The following is a 19,344-nucleotide window of genomic DNA, read 5'->3' on the forward strand; positions in this document are numbered from 1 at the left end:
AGTTTCTGGTAACTGAAGTTATCAGAGGAAAGTAGTAAAGTAAAAAATGACATTATTACCCCTGGAATGTAATGGAGAAGAAATATAAAATGGAAATACTCTAGTTAAGTAAAAGTACTGGAGTAAATGTAGCCTAAGTTAATTTTCTTTTGCACAGCCTGGAATAAAGAGGCAACGATGGGAGGCATGAAAAGGGGGATTCTGCAGGGACAACACAGAACAAGAACAACACTGTGCCTATAATGGATCCACCACAAGTCAATAAACCACAGAAACTCCTCTGAGAGAGAAAGCTCATTAGCTATAAAGTCATTAGTGAGTCTTCAGCCCTCTCCACAGCAGTAATGCTTCTGCATTAGTGTCTGTGTGGAGGAAGCTGTGAGCTCATCAAGGTTGGAGGACACGCCCTTAACTTTGGGAGCGGGTGCAGTAGGTGCACATGCTGCTTCCTCAGCCGGTGATCAGCCTGTGTGTGGAGAGAGCCAGCGACACACATTCAGGGGTGGGAACTTGTATTATCACTCTTCGTCTTTTTCTCCCCCTCCTCCTCCTCCTCCTCCTCCTCTTCTTTGGCGCATCCGCCCGCCGCCGTCGAGCCCAGCCTGCCTGCCGCCTTCAGCTCCCTGTGGTCCCGCAGACTGGGGGGAATCCACCTGCCGGAGAGCGGACACACCTCGGGATGGACGCCCTCAAATCCGCCGGCAGAGCGATTATCAAGAGCCCCGGAGTTCCGAGGCACACATGGGGAACTTCCAAGCACGAAAGTGAGTGAGGCAATGTGTGTGTTGAAGTGTTTTAGATGTGGCACGGCGTTGCGAAGGCGGTGAAACGTACCTAGAGAGGGGAATAAGGACAGTGTGTGCCTCTGGCTGTGCGTAGTGAGCTGACGGACTGTTGACGGAGCTTTTGTTTGTGTTGGTGCCAGATGAAGCTGAGCTGATGTGCAGTTGCAGGCTGAGTCCAGTCTCAGGTGTAAAATGCTTTACTTTTACTTCCCTCTGAGTGATGATGGATACTCCCACTGCCAGCTGTAATTACCAGAAGCAACTGTAACATAAATTAAAGCCAGCTAATTAGAACTGATGCCGAAAATGAGTTGAACAACGGAGGAGTTGATCCACAAAACAATTAGCTGGCAAGAGTCAATTATTCATTCTTATTGTTTAATCAAGCACAAAAAAAGCCAAATAATTGCTGAAGTTCAGCTTCTCAAATGTCAGGATTTAAATGTTTTTTTTTTGGCTTTAGATCATTGAGAATTGAATATCCTTGAGTTTTGGATAGGGATGCATGACATATATTGGGCCAATAATAATATTTGGCTGATATTGGGAAACCTCAGCAGGGTGGTGCAGTGGTCAGCACTGTTGCAAGAAGGACATGGGTTCGAGACCCGGCTGGGGCAGACCCTTTCTGTGTGGCTTCCTCCCACTATCCAAAGACATGCAAAAAAAAAAGTTAGGTCAATCGGTTTTTCTAAATTGTCTGTAGGTGTGGATGTGAGCGTGAATGGTTATTTGTCCCTATAAGTCAGGGTTATCTAGGGTGAACCTTGCCTTCGCCCAATGTCAGCTGGGATCAGCTCCATCCCCCCCCACAACCCTGAAAAGGATAAGCAGTTTCAGATAATGGTTGGATGGTTATCGGCCGATAATGAAATTGAATAGAGCTGATAATCTGAGGCCAAATTGCTTTCACTAATTTTACACAAGCAGCGTCTACACACCTTTTTAAAGTTGGTTTGCAATCTGCTGATAAACACAAAGAAGAAGACAACGAGAGAGCCAAACACGTGGTTGCCCGCGTGGATCGTTTTTTTTACAGTTTAAGAGGAATTCAACGCAATTGCAGGAGACAAAAAGTCTTCGAGTTGTAACACAAGAAATCTTATTAGAGCTGTGGTTACCCTCATGTTAGCTTCACCTACAGGAAAGGACTTGTTTTAGATAAAAAAATGTAAAATTATTGTTTATCTTATCGGTATTTGCACATGAGAAGTAGGTAATCGGTTATTGTTAATGGCTGAAAAACTCCATATCGTGCGTCCCTTGTTTTGCACTGTATGTCGGACAAAACATGACATTTAAAGGTATCACCTCGCTCTTTTCATTAGACCCCGACAGATACTCGTTTCTTGGGGCTGATGCTGATATGAGGTCGATAAATTGGCTGTTATATGCACATTTTTTGCAATGATCCCTCAGATGTGGCTATCAAATACTTGTGACAAAGATGGAGACAGGATTTTCAGACTAACAATAAACATTGTTGTCTGAAATGACATCAGTGTGATGAAATGGTAAACTTCACTGGGAATTTAATAATTACCTAAGCATCTTTTTCCTGCATTGTAATCTCTAAAAAATAAATGTCGGGCAACATACAAGCGGGTACTGATATCTGTGATTGGCCAATACTATATGCTAATTTCGACTGACCGATAAATCAATCAGGCTTTAGTTTTCATAGAATAAACATTAGACCTGCAACAATCACTATTTTCTTAATCACGTACTCATTTTGAGTACATTTTTGAGAAAAATGAAAGTAAAGTAAACTGAATATCTACGTTTTGTGGACAAAACAAGACATTTGAGGACGTTTTTCACATTTTTCTCATATTTTTTCAAAACCAAACAATCGATTAACCCAGCCTGAGTAAATGGTTACTAGAGTAATCAATGAAATCACTTTGTAACTTTAAAATATAGTAAAATCCACCAATTTGCACAGCCAAATCCTACAACTAGAAATGAATATACTGAAGTGGGATCATTTTTATTTTAGACCCAATACTGAATACCATAATGTTAATTTTTCTGTCTCCCTAAGGTAAAATCACGAGGTAGTTCATACTGCGCCTAACAATCTTCTACATGCGTATTTTTCAGCGAAACATTCAAGACGATATAATAAATACTGTTATTTCAGTCAAGTTTATACTTTTTAAGGTAGTTTACAGTAGTACCATACAGTAGAGGTCAATTGAGAATGGCTAAAGACAGATAGATAGACCACAACCAAACAAGAGTAACTACTTGAATATATTACCGTCAGCTTATCAAATTATTCAGAGGGTAAATCTTCAAAATGTGTAAGGCTGCTCCTCGGGTTACTACAGCGTGAAGTACAGCAGGCTGTGAGCGCTGAGGGAAGAGGTCATAACAACAAACCTCATCGCACCATCAGTGACAGGCAGTGAGGAGTGAGGGGCTGCTCCGCTGCCTGCAGCCCTGCTGTCTCACCGATGTGTGAAGTGTTGTCTTGAACGCTCCCTCCCTTGCAGCAACATCGCCTGCAAGCTTCTCCCTGCCTTAAATGCTAGCACGCTGGTTTTTTCCTCCTCATCCTGGATTCCCGCTTGGGGAATAATCAGCCGCCCGTGCCAGCTTCCATTAAACATGGCTGATTAATTCCACAGCCAGGAAGATGTGCTTGGTTTCCTCAGCCTCTCTAGGAAATGTTCTACATCCATTATTGAATATTGAATATTGAGTCAGTGGGATTTAAAAGTTTTCTCACTGGATTAGGGCTTTAATGAGCCTCCCCTGATGGCTTTGCATGCATTACATCTCGTGATGTCAACGTTAAGTGACAGGTTGTCTTCAATGGTTCAGGCTGTTAATGGCAGCTGGACTAAAAAACTTCAAATCTTTGGCTTCTGTGCAAACATTGATGGATGGGAGTCGTTATAATTGTACCCAACACCGCCAGCATCACGACACTCTCCATCATCACCATGGCGACTTTATCACGACAAAAGCTGACAAACAAACAACCACATGTTATTGACAGAAATCGTCTGTGTCACATTGTCAGCGGGAGCCACCTCATTGTGCTTTTCTTCTCTTACTGTTGTTGGCGCCGGATAGAGAGGGGAAGAAAAAAGGCAGAATGATTTTTGTCAGAGGCGAATCCAGCTGGATGCGAGCGCCTGGTGACAGAGGCAGTTTGCTGTCTGGTTGAACCCCCATCAGAGGGAGTCAGGCTGTAAAAATGTGAACACAGCAGCCACACACTGTACAGACAGACAGACGGACGGACAGGGTGACAGCTGATGTCCAGAAGCTACTTAGCAGGCAATTTGGAGAGAGGACAGCAGTCTGTATGCCAACATGTGGCAATGCGTCAAAACCGGCCGTCGGAATGCAAATAAGGCGACATTGCAGCTGCTTGGCACATTCGCACAAATTAGGTGTGAGTAAAGTTAAAAAAAAAAAGTGATAGATCATTTGTGTCCTGTCTACTGCCTCGAGGAAATTTCAAGTAAAGTAACAGCCAAATTAACAGTTAATTTGTGCGCAGATTCCCTACATTAACTGTGCTAAGTTGTTTAATAGTGAGATTATGCAGGAACATTATGTAAAGACTCGGTCATATAATGGAAAATCAATGTGAGTGTCTGCTGAAAGGATGGCACGTTAGTGCTTTGTTCTAAATGAGACTAAAGTAAGAGGGCGAGATGAGGGCATTTGATTGGACGGTTAGGGGCCACCGTAAAGTAGGGTTACAGACATGATTAATTAGCTGAGCGCCTGACCTTTCTGCTAACATCACTGCAAGGCCAAACTCTCCCCTTGACCAACACTTGGGTCAGTGTGTCTGCTGAACCCCTTTCAGACACGTACCTCGTTAGGTTAATGACAGTTTTTCATGTCGGTCTGCACGCCCTGGTCACTTATTTTAAAAAGTCGTGACGGCACTCTTACTGGGTTGGACCAAGTAACCTTTCTTCAACATGTCCGATGCTGCACAAGTCTGAATTGGAAGCTGTAAAGGCTCTAAATGAATAGTTATTAAAGTGCATGTCTCTTATGCTGAAAGAAAATAAAAGTGGGTTAATATTGAGACTTGTTTTAAGATGGTGGGGAGCTTCTTCTCAAATCAAATCAGTCAAAAAGAAAAAAGATTTTATTTTTCCTCGTAGAACAAAAGACGCTTCAACCACAGTAATAATCAAACCAGCCCTCCCTTACTAAATTTTGTTAACAGCATGGAAGAAATGATGAATATCCAGCGAAATGCTTTACATACATATTAAACGCACATATTACACTCACACACTTCTGTGCTTGGGTGCTGTGCTGACATTATGAAACGGACAACAGAATGTGCCGTCTAATAAATAATGGAGTTGATGAGAAAATGTGTTCACTGATAGACGAGAGGCTGAGGGTCTCTCTCTGTTATCCAAAGCTTTAATTGCAAAATAACTTGCCTGTGAGTAAGCACAAAACACTTTTCTCCCTTGGTAACATTATTTTACTGCAGTGTCAATACTCATCTGAGCACGATGTGCCAAACATCACACCATCACTGTGGCTCTTTCTGCTACAATGAATATTTAAGCACCTGCCACCTATTTCTAAATGACCAAACACTGTCACTTTAACAGATAGATGGATCCGGCAAAGAAATGTGTTTTATGTCTGAGAAGGGCTAAAAAGTAATCTTGTATTCTCATGAAATTCACTGTAGATGATAACCTCCTTTTTTTTACAAGGTATTCCTGATCCCCAAAAGAAGATTCGGATGAATTAAAACAAAATTGAAATGTCCTGTTACTGTCCCCACACCTAATGTACGTTTTGAACACTGTATTCTGCAAGGCTGACTGATCCCTTAGTGCTTGTTTCATCACTATTTATAACAACCAGATCTCTTCCTCGGGATGAGACACACAGTCTGCATGATAAATAAGTGAAATACAGGCTGCGTTAGCCCTAAAAAGAGCCACTGTTGTCACAAATTAAAGACCAGGCAGAATCATTTCATGCTCACTTTGCCTGACTAAAATAAAAAGCTCTATTTCCGGACATGTATGAAGCCAGTCTTCAGTTCTTTGTGCCAGCAGAAAGCTGACATGTACAGCACTTCCCCATCGCCCCTCGTGGCCATCCGTTGTCATCTGTTGAGGTCAAAGCCACTGGCAGGACGGAAGAGGACACAGCATGTGCCTGGAGTACAAGCCTTCCCCTTGGATCACATCACACAGAAGCGGTACGGACCTCTCTGCATCTCAGAAGTCACACACACTTGCCCTTGGCGCCAAGGACGTCCGTGCTGTTACAGTCTGCATCAATTTAAAATGTTGTGGCTTTGGGAAAGAGTTGAATCCTGTGAGAGTGTGTCCTTGGGTAATAGGGTTGTCTTTCTGTAATGGTTTTAGTGGTGTATATATCTGAGCTTTTTTCTGCTGCACAGCCGTGTGATCGGCATCAAATAAAAAACAGAAAAGAACTTAACTTTCTTCTTGAACAAACATCTCAAGCGTTATTGCTTTGAGGCACATGTCAGAATTTGCAGCTTGTATTGCTGTGCTCAGCAGCCCAGAGACGAGCTTGATCTGAAATTAGTGGACTCGGCAGTCGTTAGGTTTCGACCGGTTTGGAAAGTCTGGCAGCGAATGCAGCCTGCAGTTCTATTAAACCCGACGGAGGCTTGACTGAATGACGCGCGGGAGGCGGTGGTGTCAGTTAGCACTGACCCTCGTGGAGCAATTATCTCTCAATGGCTCGTTAAGACTCAGGAAGCCATGAGTCAGGGACGTACCAGTGAGGAGGAGGAAGAGCAGAAGCAGTGGGGGGGTGGCGGGCATGATGGGAATATCCAGGATAATGAATGACAGAGGGAATGTCAGCGATATATTGGTAATGAGGAGGGTGAATGCTGGGATTAGCGGGGATTCCTCTGCTTTCAATGTGACAAAAAAAGACGAGGAGCTGATAATTGGGGACTGATGGAGCATTTGAAAATTGTGTTATGATGCAGAATTCAAGTGTCGACAATGCTGTTTTGAGTATCAAGCTTATTTAAAGGGAGGTTTTACTCAAATTACAGAAATCATATTTTCTCACCACCTCTAGAGATAACAGGCCAAGTAGATGGTTGGGTTTTTTACTGAGGTATTCAGTTGGTAGACCAGGAAAGGTTGAATTTGCATACAGTACGTGACCTGTTTACAGTGCACGCACAAACACACATACTACATGAACAGACAGAGGAGGATAAGAAACAAGCAGGGTTCAAGAGTGTATACATTTGTTAGTATTGAAGTGGCTTTGCAGAATATTCTTGCTGTAACATTTCTAAGCCCTGTATCGCATCATGCTGTCACCAGGATCTACAGCATATAGAATATATGCAGTTATTTAGACCTGGTTAAGCCAATATGTGCTCTTAGCTGAGCGTCAGTGTATCAGACGACAGTTTAACTGAACAGATTTCCCACCGATACCCTGCATAATTCATGCTCACACACTCATCAGTCTCACCAGTCGCAGATTAGATGATAGTGTTGCTAATGAGTTTTTCATGGAACGTGCTTTTAGGAAAGCAACCTGTCTAATGGATTTCTTATTTCAAAGTTCAGCCGTTGCCAAAGTTGCGGGCTGCTGCTGGCATCACATTAATGATTTTAAGTCATTTAAATCTACGGCGTCTGCCTCTGGATCCTTTTAATTCATGGCTCAAAAAACTAAATTATTATGAAATAATCAGGCCTTCTCTTGTCTTCTGTAGAATAGAGAGGAAATAAAACGTGGCGCACGGGGAATGTGCCTTAAATAGACTCAACACTGTATTTTTCCCATCCAGAAGTACCTTATAGCCCTGTTTGGCAATGACTCAGGGAGGCTGATGCTCAGTTGTATTCAGTTGTATGAATAATAATCAGGGAGTAGAGGATTTTGTGTGAGTGCACGACCTTTTGACTCTTTCTGCTTTTCCCAGAAGAGAACTTTATGAGCCAAATCCCCCCCCATCATTGTGATTAGTTGGATTATTGTCAAAACCTCAGTGACAGCTCTGCAGACTTTTTATTTGTCTGCTCCCTACATGACTCTTATTTTCACCACTAAGTTTTTAATTTCTGTGGAACATTATGCACAATTCCAGTGACAGACTTCTTTGACTTTATTTCCTTTTCTGTGTCTCTGACATTAAGTTAAATATTATATTTTGTCAGTGTTTGACTTGTGTCCCTTTCAGCCATGCTAGCGACAGGCTCTATGGATGGCAGTGTGTGGTCGATCGGTCCAGACTGAAATATCTGAACAGCTATGACATGGATTCTGATGAACTTTTGGAGACATTCCTTGTTTCCCGATGATGTTTCCTCATAACTTTGACGATCCCCTAACTTTTTCACTAGTGCCTGAGCGAGGTTGAAATTGAATTTCTCTTGTGAAGCATCTTGAAAACCTTAAAGTTGGATGGACTGCCACTAAATTTGGTACAGATATCCATGTCCCTCTCAAGATGGATTGTAACAACGTTGCTGATATCCTGACCTTAACTCTAATTGCATCCTCAGGTCGCTCGCCGACACACTAAACTAAGATGGTGAACATTATACCTGCTAAACACCAGCATGTTGCCTCTGCAAAAGAGACTGCAGGGGGTTGTTTTTCCTGAGTCATTGATCTCTTCTCGGCCGATTGATGTTCAGTAAGTTAGGCTCCACGGCCTTGACCATGGCTCTGAAGTATCACTTGCGTAAGTGTGCTGTGTATTGATAAATCCACAGTGCTGTTTGAGGCGTTGAAGTATCAGACAGGTTTGTAACGGCACATTCGTCTCTTAGTCCTTCATCTACAATAGTCTCTCAACCATATGCTATAAAAACTCAATTCTATACCATCTCGTGGCCGATATATTCTTTAGAGTGATGTCACCTTCACGATCAAAGTGACAAGTACCATCATGTAGTCACAGCAGAGCAAGGATCATAGAGACACAATATTTCTATGATCATTCAGTAGCATCTGTGCTGCTGAAAACACAGCCCAGAAAAAGCCACCTCTTTAACAAAATAGGGTATTTTGGGTTGAAAACAATGAATACCAGTCTGTCTATGTGGATTTATTATCTGTTTCGGTTCAATCACCCTCTTGTGAATCCACTTCAGGTTACAAAGGTGCCATTTTTGGTCGTACTTTCCTCCATCAAGAGGATGTATTAAATGGATTTAGGATATTGTCACACTCAACATGCTTCGAGCAGGTTAAATGCACCTGCGGAGCAATTTTTTCCGGGTTTGTTTGGGTGGGCAGGTGAGGACAAGGCTATTCAGCCCCACGCTGGGTTGACAAGTGCTTCACTCCACTAAATGCTCCTCTTGTCGCACTTGTCTCCTTGTGTTTTAATCCGGCGGTTGCCATGGGTATTTTGAAATTTAATAATGCCCCATTCTTTTCCTGTCAAAGGCCTGGGTTTAGTCAAAGCTTATCAGGAGCCCCTTCTGTCCTTTATTCCTCAACTATCATTTCTGTATTAATGCCTAAAAATCCTCAGTGTGCCAGGGAGATTCAACTTAATTCTTCCTTTTCGTTTAAAGATAACTTTATCACAATTTAGCGGAAGATACGGTGGGGATCTTAGCTTTCTTTGTAGTCACAACAAAGGCGTTTGTGTGAGGGATCTAACAAGATGTGTGTGTGTGTGTGTTAATGCTGCTGTCACTTTCCTTAGTGTATTAGGGGGGTTTAGTTTAGCTGGAAAGGTTACTGCGAATGTTACGTAAAATCTCCATCAACTGTTGACTTCTGTATTGATTTTATTGTATCTGAGGTTGAAGATTATCCTCCAGTTACCCAATTTCTACCCAACATTCATATGCTGAATCAAATTTGTCATGACTTTGATTTTGTCCCCTCCTTCACATGCTGTCATATCCCTGCTACATCTGAAACTGCGAGTTTATTTTCTGTTGCACTCAACACATATTGATTTCTAAAGCCTCGGCCTCATGTTATTAAAAACTGCTCCACATCATACTCTATATTGATTTCTTTGTGAGGCCTTTGGGACTTGTTATGGCAAGTATATAACGTGGCCAACAGTATATATAGTGTGAGTTGTAAGGGGATATATTTGGTTACTCGTATGATCTGTTTAAAGCTTTCCGGGTTATCTAAGCCTAAATCTGATCACTGTGTTTGCCGGTTTAAAATTGACAGCCATGAGAGCTGAGGGGGAACACAGACTCAGTTTCACCCTCTGTAAGCACTAACACATGTAATCAAACCACGGCTCAGGGTCTTATCTACAGCTCATTATTATGCAGCTCTGTGCCGTCTCTCTGGAGTGTTTTTAGCACCAACAAGGTTCCCTGGCCTGAAGTAAAGTGAATTATGCAACGAGAGGAAACTGAGAGACCCTATCTTGGGAAAGATGCCTGCTGCAATGATAGCGCACACATAGGCACAATCCAGCTTCCTGCTTAGTGTGTACAGTGAGGCCCTAACATCCGAGACCTTTTTGTGTGTGATGTGTGTGACAGCTGTCTGTGAAATGGGATATGCTGTCAGTCCAGTGTGGAGAGTCTTTTTTCAGCATGTTTTCAATTGTGAAACTCTGTGTATGTGTGTGTATGGAGGAGAGAGATTAAGTGCTGCAGATGCCTGTGTGTACTCTATGTGTGTGTGCGTGCATATCAACTGAACCTGCTCCTCCACTGAAGAGCTAAATCCCATCTCCGTGTTCTGTTCCTCTGAAAAATTCAAGCTCGCCTCGCCATTTCTGACACATCATGTTCCCATCTGAGCTCAGCACCAATTCGAGGAGCCCACACCTAAAAATAACTTTGTACCTTCATAGTGAAAATGGAAAACTCCTGTCCGCTGTATAGAAAGACAGCGTGCGTGCCATTACGGCTCAGACAAAGCACAAAGAAGCCCAGCAGAAGTTTTCTCACAAGACCAGTTATCCTGATGTTGTGGTTGTCGGTCGAATTGAGATGAGCTGTTGATGTTCAAACCAGCTGAGATTACTTGAATTAGCTTCCAACTGTTTCCTCTGACAGACGTGATTTTAAATTCTGAAGCCAGATGATGGGGATTGACTTGAAAAGCTGCAGAAAAACGTAAGAAAATCGCTGCTGCTCTTTAGTCGTCTTGATACATTTTTCTTTTTGTTTCGTCTCTAATTATTCACATCTATTTTACATAAAGTTATTTTTAGGCGCCCTTGGCTAAGTTGGATAAGGTCACACCATGAATATAAGGGCTTAATTTCCGCTGGGATTGTGGAGGACATGTTTACTTACGCTTTTCAAAATCCTATTTTTGTCTCATTGTTCTGTTTGCGTCCTCTCTCTGTTCAGCTGCTTAAATTTAGATGAGAGAAGGCGCCAAGGTGATACAAATGTTGATGGGTACATTTGAGTTGCCTTCGGTTGTAACTGTGATCACAGCAATAAGCATCAATAGCAACAGCAAGTGATCTGCAGTCTTTTTTTTTAATTTGCCCTGGGTATCACCTTTCAGGCAAACTCTGACAGGCTGTAAAGATGAAGAAAGCACTTCTACCTCCTGTGTATGCTCTTCAGGTTTTGTTATTCTCCAAAATGATGGTACAAATGGCTCAGTGCACTAAAGAAGATGGAAAAATGTAACATCATCATAAAGTATCAAGTTTCTGTCAAAGTAACTTATGTAGCATTTGTCATTTTTAGCCATGCTAGAGACATGATTCTGTGGATGGTAATGTCAGTTTGTCAGTGTCAGCAAATTCCTGCAAAACAAGGGACATCCCCACAGTCACCATTGTGAACATATTAAGGTTGGGTGATATGTTAAGATTTTCAACCGTTCACCAATGATGTGATGAGAAAACGATTGTTTAAAGGTCCGTCTCTTTCACCTGCTACTAGTGAACTGTCTCATGAACGTTGTATTTTCGAGTTAGGACCATTCAATTCAATCCAAATAAGAGAGCAACAACAATGTTTTTTTTTTAAACAATTGTTTATAGGCTGTTAATAGTGATGCGTTACCAGTAGCACATTTTTAAATTAGTTTATTTTATCTGCATTCAGACGAAAAATCACAGACCGATAATCAGAAAAATGCGGAATATTGGCCCCGATAATCAGCCAGGACTATAATCAGTCTACCCTTGGTATATGTATCTCTTCAGCATGTTGTAATTGTTGGTGTGAGCATGCTAACATGTTTCTAGCGTTTAGCTTAAAGACACTGCTGCCTATTACAGCCTCACAAATCTAGTAGTTTAGCTGAAGGCACAATAACCAATTTTATCATATGTCATTTGCTAGAGCTTAATTATGCCCCCCTCACCTCTGAAACAAACCCACTGTATGCCCTTTAATGTACAGCCCCATCAACCCTCTGCAGCCAAATCCAGCCCAGGATCTTTTTCATACACATTCATATTAAGTAATGGCCAAAAATATATCAAGAAGAAATGTCTAATTTAGTTTGAATGAGTCATTTTTGAACTGACCAGCACAGCTCAAGCACTCCCATTGATTACCCCGTCAGTGCCCCCTGCTATCCCAAAGACGTGAGACGTGAGAAGCTTGAGGTATCCGGCTGTGTCAGACTATAGCGCCCATCAGTCAGCTGGAAGGGTCTAAGTGTTCTGCCGCATTAGAGGGGATTCCTGTGGGAAGCCCTCATCTATTAAAGGGGCTCAGAGATGCACTGTCTCAAATGAGATCAGCAGCTCTCGAAGGTGACTTGTTTGGCTTCGGTGCGATGATGGATGGGAAAGCTAATGATTGCCCAAGCAAAGTGTTGTTTTTCTCGCACACAGCTTGACACAGGGATCGGAAAACACAGAGATTCTGTTTTTCTTTTACGAGTCACAGCTTTACCCTTGAATAGAAAAAAAGCAACTGAATATAATGCTGTTATTTCATGAATGGATTCGTGTTGAGGGAGCTATTTATGGTTGATGAAGATGTACAAAATAGGAGCCAGTAACTCCAGGGGGAATAAGATCTGTATCGGCACAGAGAAACTCATGCCCTGTTTGAATTGCTAATGAAAACAATCCTTCCACGGTGCTGAGCGATTATGCTTTATGAATAAATAGCCGCGAGGAAAGATTTCCTTCGGTATGTAAGAGTCTGCGTTGTTAATGTGGTTAATGTCATTTGGCATGATTCTTACTCTTTCTCTATCTTAACTTTACTACACCTCATAATAAAGGTGTTGATGGAGTCCTTGTTCTCAAACTGCTATCAAAATGTTAAAGTAATAAACTTTAGGATTTAATATGCTTACAGCTCAGTGGGTAGAAAAATGGATGTCGGTGCTGCGGACCTGTATGGAAATCTCAAAAGTATTAATTTAAGAGACAGCAGCATTGATGTCTGACACTGACAAACAGTGTCTGCTGAGTCACTCAATAAAAATGACACAAGGCACTTTCAGTGGACATTTACTGTTGAAGTCACCTCCGTATTTAGTGCCCTTTTGTCAATGATAAGCTATAACTGTCAGCTTGTAAACAGTCTGTCCTCTCTTGCGCCGTTATGTTTTGATTAATTAGCGCACAGTGAAGTCGATAAATGAACCTTTAAATGGCTTTACACAAGAATTTCTACATAAATCCTTTATGTAACAGATGCTAACAAGTCATTTTACCTAAACAGCAAAATAGATTGTGGGTATATAACTGCGAATGATTCATATGAGATTTTTTTTCAATCTTCCACCTCTATGATTTAAGTCGGTGTTTTTCAGTCCTGCTGGGTTAGATGTTTCCCTGCTCCAACACCCCTGATTTGAATTGGTCGTTATCAGGCTGCTTCATCAGGCTGACGAGCTGATCATTAGAATAAGGTGTGTTGGAGCGGGAAAGCATCTAAAACATGCAGGAAAGGGACAGGAACAGGACTGGAAAACACTAGTTTAAGCAACTTAAATTACTTGGTTGCTGTTGGAAAATGGCGATGGTTAAAAAACAAAAATCACAATGTTGAATATACAGACACAGGCTGAAATCTGTGATCAGCTGTTTCCAAGTCAGAATAAAGTCATTATTTTCACAATAATAGGCCGCTAGGTGGTATTTTCTTGGCCACTTTGGCAAAAGAAAAGAGACTACTTGGCAATATTTTAGGCTTTAAACCCAATGCAAACAGGGAACCTGATAACGTTAATGAGGGAAAAGGAGTTAGTTACCTCACTGAGAAGTTGGAGGTGTGCAGCCTGTTGGGTATAGCTTTTTATCTAACAACTCCATCTTGTTCATCACTGACTGACTACTCCTTGACAAAGGCCGAAAATGAACTTTGTTTTGCTCTGTAGATGAATTTTTGATGAACGATAGCAGTGTTAAACTCACTGAACATGTTGCATTTCCTGTTACTAGTCAACGTCAAAATAGTTTCACCAGTTAAATGATTTTAATGTGAAGGTGCAGCGGTAGGAAATGTTAATTTTGCATTAGCAGTTCATTAACTCAGTGCTTTTTTTGCAAAACGCCGGTGTACTGGGCATTACCACTGTTGTTCAGGCTTATCAGTCGGTGGAAAGATTTTGTCCCTGTGGCAACCCTACCAGCAGCATCACTGGACTTGGATTTGCCAGGTGACCTGGAAAACCTAAAAGCTGAAAGCTAAAAAGCTAATATCTCAGTGAAGCTGAGGGGAACTGTGTCTGATGATAATTCTCTGTTGACTTGTCAATACAAGTGACCCGTTTCATAGACACACAGACATTTGATCCATCCATCCATCCGTCAAGGGAAGAAAATATAGATTTTTAGCTGCTTTAATCATTGAAAATATGACTTATGCTGCTGTTTTTTGAGGTGAGGACAGTTTCAGATAGGCCTGACTATGTTATACGAACTAGGTTAGGATATGATCTTTCCAGCCCTTTAAAAAAACATGAAAACAAAAGGTTGCTTAATATGGATTACATAAGAGCATTGTGAATTAATTCTGGCATTTCCACCTACTCTTACTTTGTAAAAAATAACATCCTTACTAAGCAGGAAGACACATGGGGTTTAAAACCTTGTTTTCCACCTCCACTTTAATGGAAAAATGCTGCTGCAGTGACATCCGAGTCTACTTTGAATATCATTTATTTGACTTTAACCAGATACACAGCACAGCGTGATTTTTCCTCAGTCCTCTGGGGGAAAAAAATGCTGCTCCTGGTTTAGAGAGATTGTTATTTTCATGTATTGTGCTGCCACTGTACAAGATGAATTCTGCATCCTGGAAATGTCGCTTTATAAAAAAAAAAGAAAGAATCATTGTGTGCTTTTCTGGCTCAGTCCTGCCCAGCATCGTGCCAACCAACTGTCACTGTCTGCGGAGCAAATATTAGCACTGTGGGACGCCAGCTATAAATAGAGTACAGGAAGTCATTCAGGAGCCGTACTCAAATGTCTGTGTTGACTTTTAATTTGAAGCATGTAATAATGCCTGCCCGCAAAATAACCCCTGGTGTTAATCCCATTTCAGTCCCTGGACACTTCTGAGGACAAAAACATGCTTCTTAGAGTAGAGTAGATAAGACTGTTTAGCTGCTGTGTGTGAGAACGTTTGTTTGATCCTTTCTGAATTAATGATTCACATAACCTTTGGAGGATGGATACTGATGGGGGGAGTCGAGGCCTATGTTTTGCATAATAACTGCAGTCAAAGGCAATTAGCATTCAGGAGATTATAGGGAAGTCTTTCATCAAGTTGCGATCATTTTTTTGGTTATCGTTTTCTAATAACTTGCTTATCGCACATAATGTATCTGTCATGCTTCAAGGCACACTTAAAACAGTTATGAATGCTGATATCTTTTATGTAAAAATGAAAGCTCAGTTTTTATCAGTTATACCATAAAGTCCTACATACTTGTATATTATAATAGCTTGCCATTTTTGGGAATACTGTACAATTTATGCTGAGACCTAAACTAATATCTCTCACGTGTCTGCATGCTAAATATTAAGCTACAGCTAGCCGCTGGTTAACTTAGATGAGCACAAACTGGAAACTGGGACACAGCTAGCTACATAACTAAGTTGTTTTTACACTTAACAATTACCTTTTGACTAAACTGAGCCCATTGTTTGCCTTTTTCCGGTCTTTGTGCTAAGCTAAGCTAAGCTAAACTAAACTGGCAGCTACATATTAGCTCTTGGCTGGAAAGCAATTGAATGTATTTCCCAAAATCTATAGCTGTTAAAAAATCTAACCCCTATTAATATATTATAAAGTGTTATTTTTAATTATATTACCATATCATACAGTTATTCATGCTAGGTCATATTTGATATCTCTAAGCGAGGCTACTTTGTTAGCCTTGGTGTAGGCCTTTTTCATGAGAAGTTAATCCAGTCGAGATGTGTCCACAGTCTGGTAAGCATATACACAGGTTTATAACACTTACATAAAAATGTACTTTAAAAAATTGTACTTTAACATTGTAGAAACATTTAATGCAGAGTTTGGAGCTCAGTGTCTTGGAAACGTCCGGACATGTTACACAGACGCCATCTTGCCGACCCTTTCCCAGTTTTGGTGAGGATGGCTGAACGTGAGCAAAGATAATGGAAGTAAAGGTGCCACATAAATGGTAAAAGACATGAAGTTTGATCACGCATTTGATCATCTTAACAAACAAATACAACTTTTGAAAACACAGGAACATTTGAAAAGTCCTGCTCCCAACAGGGTTTGTGTATTCCAGCTGTGTGTAACGCTTCTTTAAGTAATGGGTGCCGAAAAAACTTCTGTAAAGGAGACACCTGTGCATCCTCCCTCTCCTTCGAGATATCCTTCAAGGTAGCCCTCTTAGATCGATTTCTGGGCCACAGGCAGCAGGACGGAGGCGAGAGGAGGCACAAAAAAGAAAAATGAGAGCCCATAGAAATCAAACAGTTTGATGCATTGATAATGTTGTGAAATTGCATCGTAGCTCTCTGAATCACATTAAAATGAGTCATGGTGTGCCTACAGATTCCCACCCCTGGTAAAAATTACGAAGCTACATGATGTCAGTCTCTTGCAAATTTCTTCCTTTGTATTCCCAGACTGTCCTTAACAGCTCCCACTTTGCCGTACCTCTATTTGCTCAGCCATGCATATACTTGATAACTCACATCATCATTATGATTAAGAGCAGATATGGTGTTTGAAGTGAAAGCAATTAATGAACGGTTTTGGTGAAAAGAGTATTATGTTGAAAGATCCACACGAGCACTGATTCATTCAAGGACCTCCAGGGCAAATAGTTGATTCACGAACCTGAATAATTTTACTCCAGATATATTTCACCTGTCAGTGAATCTGAAATAGAAAGCTTAAAGGAAAATGTCTTTCTAAGTAGACACAAACCAAATTGAATCTTGGTTTAGTCTTCAAAGATTTCAATCATCTTTCTCTGACAGCTCTTGTCAGCAGAAAAAGAAACCCTAACCCATCACGCTGAAATGAGACTTCAATGAAATCTCTATTAAAACAAGGCTTTTCAAGGAAAATATAATGTTGTAATTAAACAGTGATGTAGTGGCAAATAAAAAGGTGGCTGCGCTTGAGTTAGTGATAATAATAAAAGAACAGAGACATCATAGTTTCAGAGGATTTTTGCTGTCTGCCTCTCGATCTAAAAGCCATATTGTTATATGATTCCCATCAATTTTACACCAGCGATGTAAAAAAGAATACACCACGGAGTAAGCCCAGTTTCTAAAAATGTGCTCTTCTTGCGTCTATTTATTGCTAGAAAAACAACTCGGTAACACCGGCTTGTTGGAGGTGTTTGTGTTTATTTAACCACCGTGTTTTGGCATCGGGCCTTCGTTAAGATGTGTATTCATTACAGGGAACAAGAAGAAGCGGAGATTAGTTGATCAACGGAAAAAAATAACTGCCAGCTATTTTGATGAGTTATTTTTAATTTTCAAGCAAACCTCCCTCAATTCCAGCTTGATTTGCTGCTTTTCTTGATGTTAAGTGATTGTAAATTGAAAATCTTAGAAATCTGGATAGTTGCTCAGACAAAACAAGCAGTATGAAGATGTCACTATTTTATGTTATATCTCACTTATAGTGTTTTGTCTGTAGTAGAACTTGCTCCTTTATCTGCAACACGATGTTAAGGTTGACGGTGCTCTGTAATGTTACTGTTATGTTAGGGTAGTGTCAGTGTAAGGTAGGGGTGTGTCATATCATATTTTGAATTTTTTAATATGATTAAAACAAAAATCATATTCTGATGGTGGACTTATTTGTTGACACAATGACGTCATGCTATTAAGCTTAGCAACAATAAGCATAACTGAAAACGAAAGTATCAGTGCCATTGGCTCCACAGTGGAGGAGTTGGTTCTAAAAAGTAGTCTGAAGATTAGATGTACAACAAACCACCCCAACATGTGACTGTTATGGTTCCACAAAAAAAAGGACCCGAACGCAAAAACACAGGCATGCAGGTTGAAAAACTAAGAAAAGTCTAAGGGAAAAAAAAACTAATGTGGAATACAAAACTGAGGACAAACCAGAAGCCACGGAGAACAAAAAGGACACACGAGGACTGGACTTAAATATGTAAAGTAGGGCTAATGAACAAATTAAACAAATTAAACGCATGTACACAGAAATAGGGCAGGAAAACAGACAAAGACAGGAAGTGGAAAAACACCAGACACATGAGTATATCACGACAAAATGAAACCGTCGAGTACGAGGCAAGCCAAAAACCGCTATTGTGAATTATAAACCAAAAATATTTTTTATTATTTTTTATTTTTAATATCAAGAATATCATTGCAAAACTACCCTAAAATATTGTTACAATATTTAAGGGTCATATTGTCCATCTTTAGTGTGAGAACAATCAAATGAAGGGAGTCAAAGCTGAGTTATCAGCAGTTTGTAACAGGTGGTTTTGTATTTGTGCCCATTGGATGTGTAATAATCAGTTCTGGAGGTGGGAGCTTTATGTACTGCTACAGCAGAGTGCAGGTTAATTCCACCGGGCACTTTATGTGGTTTGCACACTTCTTTGATGCCTGGCCAAGGTGTTCAGTCATGTAATTTGCAGGTACCACCTCCTTGTTGCTGCCGATGGTGAATCTGCGGTCGCTTAGCAACATTGGCTGTTTGATCACATGCCTCCGTATCTGTTACTGTTGATGTTGTCAAGGAGGAGCCGGTACTGTAGGTCTGATTGACAGCTTACTAATATCCCCAAGCCCCTCTAATAAGCCGGCCTGTTTGATATACGTGAGGAGGGGGGGATTTATTTTAATTTGTAGGTTCGATCGCAGCCAGAGGGAGTGACGGTACAGTAGGTGAGCGAGGTGAGTGGAGGGATAGAATTAAGAAAAAGACAGTCAGAAGAGCTTGAGCTTGAAAGGAAGGACTTAGCTTTACTTGGTTCCCCCTCAAGGCAGAATCAGGAAACCAGTTACAACCCCCCCCCTCCCACACACACGCACACACATACACACACACACATCCCAGCCCACCATCTTCCCTGAATGTGCGGCCTATTTTCCCTGTCAAGGTGGTGTCCTAGATTCAAAGTTCCATCGGATGAGTAAAACAGTATCAAGAAGGATGTGGAGGATGGGGGT

At 41.1% G+C, this 19,344-nt stretch overlaps 1 protein-coding gene across 1 annotated transcript in view; it reads left to right on the top strand.

The window, feature by feature from the left end:
• The first annotated feature begins 679 nt into the window (after positions 1-679).
• The window catches only part of LOC141018321 (low density lipoprotein receptor adapter protein 1), a 47,356-nt gene continuing 28,691 nt past the window's right edge, over positions 680-19,344 (top strand). The window contains exon 1 of the mRNA XM_073493254.1: positions 680-764. Within this exon, the coding sequence (XP_073349355.1) occupies positions 680-764 (85 nt within the window). The remainder of the gene's footprint in view (positions 765-19,344) is intronic.

The sequence above is a fragment of the Pagrus major genome, chromosome 22 (genome assembly GCF_040436345.1).
Source record: "Pagrus major chromosome 22, Pma_NU_1.0".
NCBI classification, from domain to species: Eukaryota; Metazoa; Chordata; class Actinopteri; order Spariformes; family Sparidae; genus Pagrus; species Pagrus major.